Below are 9420 nucleotides of genomic sequence, written 5' to 3' on the forward strand. Positions count from 1 at the left end.
CCGGACGTCTTTATCAGCTAGACCACCATCAAAATGTATAAAAAAAAGTCACTTTCTCTTAAAATATGGGTATTTCTTTCCTAAATTTAAGTAAGAATTTACCATTATTTCAAGAAAAAAAATCAAGAAAAATTCGCCATTAGTTTAAGAAAAAAATACGGTTCTTGCTCTTCTTCATTACAAAAAAAAATAAATTATGGCGAATTCCTTAAATTGTAGGAATTTTTTCTATAATCAAGAAAATATTTCTTAATTCAATAGCGTTTTGAAATCACGGGCGATTTTCTAATATTTATGGTGATTTTTTTTTTGAGTGTAAGATCAACTGCTTTAAACTGAATTTTCTTTTCCTGTTTAAAAGTGATATACACACAAGTAACTCAAATAGTGGAAGCGGATATTTTGTCATTCCCATAAACCATTTAATCTGTTGTCTTAAGGAACTCTACAACCATTACCCATATCCCGACACCTGTTATACTTTTATCCTTCCTGGAACCTTTAGCAAGTAATTTGACCATTCGGAATCACTTAATTTAAGGAACCCCAGTATTCCTGCCCTTCAGATCAATTATGAAAGAAAAAAGGACTGGAGACCTATCCTAGATATAAGTGTGCCACTTGTGAGGGGAAAGGCAGCCGGGTAAATTATAGGGTTTGTGTAAATGTGGAGGGGGCTAACCCCAAATGACCACTCCCACATGAATAATTCATCGAGTCAACTGAGTGGCTGTGGCTGCATTAATGAGTAACGCTTCTTATTTACCATGATGCCGCAAAAAAATCAGAAACCGAATTGAGAAATATTCTGCGAGACAAGTTTAATTAGAGAGAGAAGCCAAGTGAAATTGTCTTATCATAATCATTCCACTTCCACCAAGGAAAATGTATCTGATTTTTGCACATAGACTGACTGGAAAATTGTGTTTAGTCACTCCATACACATCAATCATAGTCAGAGTCCCTTTAGACAGCCGAGTTAATGGCCAAGGGATCCTGGCCATAATGTGCTGGGTGTTTGCGTGTCCTCGGACTTTCAGTTGGACAAGTGCATGATTAATTATTTTATTATCTATAAATTGGTTTTGTCCCCTTGAAACGATGATGGTGGACCTTTTTCCGGTCTCTTCGTTTGCCTTTGCATACTTTGAGGCTTGTTAAAATTCCTCGCTTTTCTTTGGGTCTTTAAAAGTTTTCACCGCGCTCGGAAAATTTCTGACTTCACATGTCGTTTTGCACTCCATCATCATTAAGCCCACTAAAAGCTGTAAGCCCAAAAAACCATATTTTTTAGGACCGAGGATTTCCCATTTCCATCTGAAGTAGCCATTTGCACCGGATTTTCAGCTCAATATTTCTGCCGACCATTATTTCGCTTTTATTTTTTGTGTGCGAAAACTTTCAAGTGGAAAATCTGTTCAAATTCTTCCGACACTCCCATTAAAAATCTTTCTGTTTTTTATTGTTTTCGGTTATTGGGCTTGTATTCTGGCGAAACTCTTTCCAGATTTGGGTCACCAACTGTTGTCGTTTAATTAGCAAAATTTAATGACTTTGATTGGGTTGGGGAAGCAAATGTATTTGAAATACTGCGATGACAGATTTAATGGCACAATGAGAAAATAATGGAAATGTACTTTGGTTGAAAGCTGACCGAAATATAAGTTCGTTTCAGGGTATAAGTCTTAAAATAGATTCAGAACGTGAGAAACTTTCTTTTACACTAAACCTTATTAAACCAATTGAGAGATACCTAATTAAAGTTCAAAAGTTAATTTCTTGGCTCGATTTCGGCTATCATTTCCACTGCGGGGCGCCGATCTTCTTTCCACTTAGCGGTTAGGATCATAAAACCAAACCAGCAACTAACTCAATCATTACGCAATTAAGCAGCGACCCAGACAAAGGCATTGCCACACAGATTTATAGCTATATCCATATCGAACGGGGGGCACATTAAATCACGCGACCCATTAATAAAATTGTTCCACACTCGTTGCCCTATAATCGTTTGGGGGGGTCCGAAACAGAAGACTCAAATATTTAATCATTGTCGCTGAGCTATCTTTCTCGGGCCTTGGGATAGATGCCATAATTCTGTTGAAAACAATTTGTACAAGTTTTATTCTCGAGAGGCAGCTGTGTGCTGGATCTGAAGATTCGAACAGTTTTATGACCCTGTTTTGGATGCCATTAAAAAGATTGTGTAAATTCTGAAAATAATCAAATGCCAAATAAAAAACAACAGGCATCGTAAAAAATACTGAGCTTCCTAGGGTCAAATGATAAAATCTCTAAGGACTATAAATTATATATATTTATCACTTCAAGATGGTAAGAATAATACCACTTATAAACAACTTTTGTACAAATATTAAATCAGCTTATAGCGGTAAGTTAAACATTTTATATATAACTCCTAAAAAAAGTCTTATAACCACTTAGTTTCATTTTGTAATTGTGCAACTTCTAATCTTACCTAAAATTGTATTAAACTCAACCGAAAAAACAATCCTTTCTGAAAATCTACATACATTAGCTAATGAGATTCATTTGCATTTGACGAATTCATGCCTTTTTTCAGCTTCAAAGCATTTTCAGCATTGATCAAATCACTGATCGACATCAGCCCACACAAATTTTCCGTTTCGCTCTATGCAAATCGCTGTGTGGGACTTAAGCAAAAAATCCAATTAACACTTTTAGAACGTGCCAAAAACTTTATTGCGCAAAACTTGATTTATGCGAAACAGAGGGGAGTCGGTAGGGAAATCAATTGGTAGCCACGGTGTCTGAGCCAGTTTAGTTGAGCAAATGGAAACCCTCACGATCGCGAAAAGAACACCCACAAACCTCAAGAACCCACAAAATCAATCAACCTCGATTGCTTGTTACAGTAAAGAGCAAATATAAAATATTATAACATTTATATTATACATCGATCATTAAATTCGTCCATATAAAACTAATGACTATTAACCTAAAATGTAATATTTTGTTATTTAAGATAGCACTAAATCTGTATGTAATCGTTTTATAGGTAACATTTTAATGTTGTACCTTCAAAACTAATTGTATTTAATGTATCTCCAATTTTTAGCCCCAATCCATACTGTATTTAGCTGCGTTCTGTCGTACCTCTTTGTAGTTCTTCGTTCACAACAATGAATTGCCGCGATTTAATCAATTGTGGCAGGTGTTTTTATTTTTTGTGTTTTCATGTTGCTGCCACAAAAACTGCACGCAGCCAGCGATCGAAACTGGTTGGCTGCAACTCCGAAAACCGCTTTGAATCTTTTTTCTGAAGTCTTGTTTGATTTGCTCAAATTAGCGCATGGAGAGCCAAAAACCTGCTGGCGTCCCCCACAAAAAAGACTCGCAACATGTGGCACGTTTCCTTGGCCAGGCAATTGAAATTGAAAACTTCGCTGCAAATTGTTGGCACTTAATTGAGTAACTCCGATCGATCTCGATGTGCTTTGCATAAATTGAAAGGGGTCTGTGGAAAAAGCGTTCTGGGAGTGGGTGCGTGATATAGGTGTCATATGAAGTCGGTTGTCAGTTGGCTTTGATCGTGTCTCCGCATCGAGGTGCATTGTTTACGATCTGCAGGGGTCCGAATGGACACCTTGCCGCAATTGTGGCCAGGTGACCACAGCGGATAGCGACTTTATTGATTCGATTCCACAATTGAAAATTGTTGATCTTTTGTGGTTGATTTTCTGACACAATTGGGTCATAGTTCCTAAGGTCGTGCAGGTGGTGCAAATGAACTATGGGCAATAGAATTGCATTTTTTAATAATACCAACATGATCTTTGATTTCACACATTCAACGCCAAGGGGTTTCTATTTATGATGTTTTAATCAATGCTTGAAAATGTTGAGGTGATGTCATTATTATTAATAATTCAAATATACTCAGCTTTCAAAGACATTGTTTTATTTAAGAAAATTTAACATTGGGTAATACTTTTGCTTAACCTAGTTTTAATAAGTCTGAGATACTTTAATACACTTTAACTTTTTGCACTCTTTACTATATCTAAGATCATTCCTCAGCGAGCTCTATAAATATATTTATAAGCCCCTCTAACTTTCTCGATCCTCAATTTTCACTTCCACTATAAGACCTCCAACATTTTCGCCACCACTAAAAAATGTGATAATCGCCTTGACAATTCCTCGAGGCACTTGCGATGGCCAATCTTCGGTGTTGAAAAGGACATTTTTGATGTAGAAGTCGCCCTCGGGAACTGGACAAAAGTCGTCATCGACCAAGGGGAAATTGGTGGTCTCTCCAGATTTCACAGAGGGTTGCACGAACTGGACGTAGAACTTCTTGAAGCAATCGCAAATGCTCGTTTGGGGCACATCCATGGCCATCCTCTTAAACTCCCCATCGCCTCTGGGACTCGAATAGAGTTCCACCGAAACCTTAAAGTCCTCATTGTTCATCTCACCACTGAATTTGAAGGACCCGTTGAGAGCTCTTTCTCGGCCAACAGTTTTCAGGTTGTTGAAGAAGACCAAAGTTTGTGAATCGCCCTCGAAGGGTTCTAGTCTCTCATTGGTAACCTCATAAGATTGCTCGCACTGTTCAAATAACTTATTGTGAATAAATACTTTAATATACATTTTTTACATTCACCTTAATATTTTGCATCAAGTGGAGTATTAAAATTATCCCGAGCCACTTCATTTTGAACTGTCGCTTGGCTTTACTGAGGCCATCCTATTTATTTGATCTCGGCTTTGATTTGTCACGCGATCTTGTTTTGAAGTTCGCCCATTGACAACAATGTATTACTGATCCTGATCTTTAAAATCTTGTCAATTTCAATGTTTTCAAATTTTAATTGGCCCAATTTAAGTTGACATGAGTGATGCCGAACGTATTTTATGGAGCATAAATATTTTTAACCAAGGAAAACATTTTTTTAACCAATTAATGTAAATTAAACCAAAGTAAATGTTAAGTAGCACGCTATGTGCACAAATATAGAATGGCAAATCATGAAGTTCACTAAATTAAATTGCTACAGTTTGCTTGTCAGTAAACAACATAACTATTTAAAATATTAATAAAAAAATTTAAAAGGAAAATAAAGTTAAGGCAAGTTGACCCATACTAGCAGTAATTTTATCAATCGCATGTACCGCCTTACAAATTCCGACCCCCATCCCAACGCCGTATTGAAAATCCAACTAAAATAATTCAATTTGTTGGAATCGCCTTCACTTCACCTTCCCCCATCAGATGGTGGCCCCGAAAATTCCATCGAAGTCCCATCAACAGATCATCAAAATTTGGGGGAAAATCCCCCATAAAAAGAGCGATAATAAAGCATTAATTGAAAAGTTATAAACAAAAGACAGCAGCGACTCGAGAACGTGTAGACAAAAGACACGAAATACAAAACAACTAACACAAAAAAGTGCGCAATGCCAGAAAAACTAAACTCAGCAGGAGATATTTTACATTTTCACGGATGGATTTCCCCAGAAAGTGTGTGCCAGAGCAGAGGGCGCGATAGTTTATATTTATACCAAATTCATTCAAGATTCAACGGGGGAAAGCGGTCTCGTTTCAGGGGGAAGAGGCCCAGAAAATAGGGGACACCACGCGCCCGCGCCTGCCACAATCTATAAATAGGAAAAGTCAAATGAGAGGGGATTTTCCGAAAAATGAAAACGTCACTTCAACTTGGCATAGCTCGCTGCTCAAGGGGGCTTGCCATGGGTCTATCCACCCATTTTTCCCCCAAAAAATCGTAGATCTTAATGTAGAGCACTAAAAGTACCTCGTAATATTATAATAGGATGTATTTAATAAGCCAAATTAAACAAAAACGTTTTAAAAAAATATATTAAAAAAAAATTATATTATTTTTCATAAGTATATTATAAGTTGTGTGTCCCTATACCTTTCCTTTGAGTGTGTTATACCTCTTTACCTTTATAAACTTAATTACTAAACATTAAAAAAATGTTTAATATTAAAAATAAATACCACAAGTATGACACTGAAAAGATGTTTAACAGTGAAAATAATTACAAATAAATATACCCATCAAGAAGATGGTATCCAAGACAGCCATCTGCAAGCCGCAAACAATTCAAGGCATTTTCCAAGTAATATGCAACACATGTTCTTTGGCTCGTGGGGGAAAGTGTGCTCCTGCGCCTGCGCCCCGTGCCACAAATGAAAACGGAAAACTGCCAAGGAGCCGACAGTTCTCAGTTTTTCCTTTTGTCAAATGGAGCAGCACACGAACGTAATGTCAAGTGACAGTTCGCTGTCCTCAGCCAGCCATGACATTAGATGATGCTTTGACTCGGATCAGCGCTCCAAAAACCCCAAAGGGACAAGGAAAATAAGGGGGAAAAGAATCCATCTTTCATCCTTCTCCGGCAGCATTGTCAATCAAAAATATTAGAACAGGATTACTGATACAATACAAATGTGGAAACCTTAAGACAATACAACGAGATACTTTATTAAAGTTTATAATATAAATGCAATGTCTGAATTTTGATACAGGTATGCATAAGCACTTTATTATTGCTTTAGTTTAATGTAGGTATTTAATATAGCCATAGATTTAAATGAAAAATTAAGATCAACAGTTTTAAAGTAAAACATTTAATACAAGCTTGGAATATTTTTAACCCGGCATTGAGATGGATGGATGAGAAAAAACATTTCAACATTTTTAGTTTTTCCTTGTATAATTTGGATTTATTCCGATCTTGTGTGGAGATTTTTAAGAATTTGTTTTTTTAAAAAGTTCCACAAAAGAATGTGTAAATATTTCCGTAGCTTTCACTGCAACTTATCGCCTCAAATTAATATATTTATATTAAATTTAAAATTATAAAATCAGGACTTGTCAATATACATTGCCGATATAAAACCGAGCTAAGAACGCAGTTATCACAACTATTTACAATATCTACCTCATAAACGAAGATATGACGAAATACCGAAGACAACGAGTTAAGAAACCATTAAGCGGACCACAAATTTAGCATATTCAGAGGCTTTCCTATCCCAGATTAATGATCAGTCTGCTGCTCCGAGTTCGCCAAGTGGTCGAGCAGGTGACAGGCATTAGCATAAATCGCAGAAATCGCTGAAATCGAAGCGAGCAGAGCGGACAGGTCGGTCAACCATTAATGAACACCTACACGACGATGGGGTCTGGACCTGGTCAGCGGGCTTAGCAGTATAAATCAAACATTTAATTACAGTGTAATTAATGTAACGTATTTCAATTAATTAAATGCGGTTTGATTGGCGTCGTTGCCCAGACGCAGTTCAGCCAAGAAACCAACTATAAAACAACGCCTAGGCACAAACCAAAACTTAAGCCGAGAAAATTCAGTGAAAAACAAAAATAAATTACGAAACCTGAATTTTTGCGCGCCAAAAAATGGTAGAGGAAAATACAATATTTAAATAAACCAACCACTGAACCTGGAATACTCTTAAATGTAATTAAATTTCATCAAATTTGACACGTTTAATACATAATTCATAAGAGCAAAATTATTTTATTTTTTGATGAACTAAAAACTTGGCTATGATTGTATAATTTTTACCATATTTACAGATTGCTACACTATTGAATACCACTAGTAATAAAATATCAATATTATGAGCTGCATTAGAGAGCAAGAACGTACTATATTTCGGTGCAGAGAAGTACAGAATATTACTTCGAAGTTTAATGGTATAGATTATGGATCTCTATCTTTTAAAATAATATTCCGAATATTTAATTTATATCAATTAAAATTTGATCTTTAAAAAGAGAAATAACAAAAATAAACAAAGATATTTTTGGAAAGTTAGTGTATCCAAAACAGCTGGTCATGTCGGTGAAGCAGGTGATAAGGCGGCAATGCCAACTGGAACCCCATCGATCGGCGCTATAAACCAGCTGCAACTGTTACTGGAGGATCGGAAGGGGCGGAGGGCGTGGCGTGGGCGATGGAAAACTCAATTGCGTCGTTGCGAAAATTAACTACAATATGCACAGAGCCCAAAGAGGCCGAGAGCCACTCTTGGCTTTAACAAATGTTAAAGGCTCGCCACAAGGCCTGGCCCGACTTTTTTTTAGTTATCTTAGCTACACAAAAACAAATGTTTTAGATTTTTTTTGTTAAAATATGAAAGCTAAAAAATATATGCAAACGCTGGATAGTTTTGATTGTACACCCAGTGTTTTATACACGATAAATGATAAAATTTTATTAAAACCATATAACGAATATGCATTATGTGGGGAAAAAAGGTAACCCAGCGTGTTATAGAAGAGGGACAGCCCAGTTATAATGACTAGTTTATCTTAAAGAATAAAGCGCAAGGATATATAAATGATGCGCGAATTCTTGAGAAGAGGACGGCACATCCCATTTTTTTTAATAACAAATGACTTACAATAACGCTATAACGTAAACCTATTATTTTGTACTTACATTTTGAGCAATATTTCATGAGGTTCTATTATTCGCGTATGTGGTATTTACAAACCCCACTTATATTTTTCTCAGTGTACGACTGCCTGTTGGCCTGTCTTCCTACGTTGCAAGCCGAGTTGAGAAGGCGTCGCGGCTTCCGTGGCAGGTTACAGCGAATTTGTTGCTGCTGTAGTTGGTTTGGCCTAATGCGAAAGTTGTTGCCCTTGTGTTAGTGTGCTGTAACTGTGATCGTGCCACAAGTGGCAGTGCCAAACAAAACTGGTCAACAAAAAATGTATAAACAAATTTCATGTGCCAAACTTAAATTCATATATTTGATAAAATACAACTACTTGTGGTATATAATAGTAAAGTAAAGATAAAATTGCAACTTCAAAATCAATATTATCGATATTATATATATATACCGTGACAATATCCAAGAAATACAAATCATACAAAGCCATAGTTTAAGAAATTATTGTAAAAATCGTTTATTTTGTTAAATGTTCATAAAAATAGAAATCCCTAAATATAAATAAAGTATTTTTTGTTTGATAGTGTGGTTTTTCCACCACGTCACGCGTCAAAGTTTGTACGTGTTGTTTCGTTTGTTGGTCAAGTGAGCAACAACAACATTGACAATAACAAATGCAACACGCGCTTAATTTTTATTAGACCTCATGTGGTGCGCATGCGCAGCACCGAATAACCGTTGCATATGGACATACGGATACGAATGCACATGTGCGCGTAGATATGTTTTTGGGGCCAGCAATTGGCATAATTGACTGGTCGGTCCGTCTGGTTAGATACGTGAGGTGGGAGAACTTTTCGGTTACCATATTGTTGCGCCCCACCTCGCCGAAATCACCCCGTCAGTCAATTGATTTATGTTTGTTTTATTATGAGACAAATGTAAGGCAGGCCAACTGAGTGACAAGGAGGTTGAAC

The 9420-nt window shown here is 36.5% G+C and overlaps 1 protein-coding gene across 1 annotated transcript; it reads right to left on the reverse strand.

Moving 5' to 3' along the window:
• Positions 1-3921: 3921 nt before the first annotated feature.
• On the reverse strand, positions 3922-4707 carry CheA75a (Chemosensory protein A 75a). Its single transcript, XM_017087381.4, has 2 exons — positions 4652-4707; positions 3922-4596 (listed from the first exon to the last, which is right to left on the reverse strand). The coding sequence occupies exons 1-2, from the start codon at positions 4700-4702 to the stop codon at positions 4093-4095; spliced, it is 555 nt and encodes a 184-aa protein (XP_016942870.4). The 5' UTR covers positions 4703-4707; the 3' UTR covers positions 3922-4092.
• Between the last annotated feature and the right edge of the window lie 4713 nt (positions 4708-9420).

Source organism: Drosophila suzukii, chromosome 3 (assembly GCF_043229965.1).
Source record: "Drosophila suzukii chromosome 3, CBGP_Dsuzu_IsoJpt1.0, whole genome shotgun sequence".
NCBI classification, from domain to species: domain Eukaryota; kingdom Metazoa; phylum Arthropoda; class Insecta; order Diptera; family Drosophilidae; genus Drosophila; species Drosophila suzukii.

Bases quoted from the DNA above. Each gene is read 5' to 3' on its own strand.
- CheA75a (XM_017087381.4), bottom strand. From the start codon at position 4,702: ATGAAGTGGCTCGGGATAATTTTAATACTCCACTTGATGCAAAATATT. The intron at 4,597-4,651 runs GTGAATGTAAAA...TTATTTGAACAG, and splicing joins ACTTGATGCAAAATATTAAG to TGCGAGCAATCTTATGAGGT.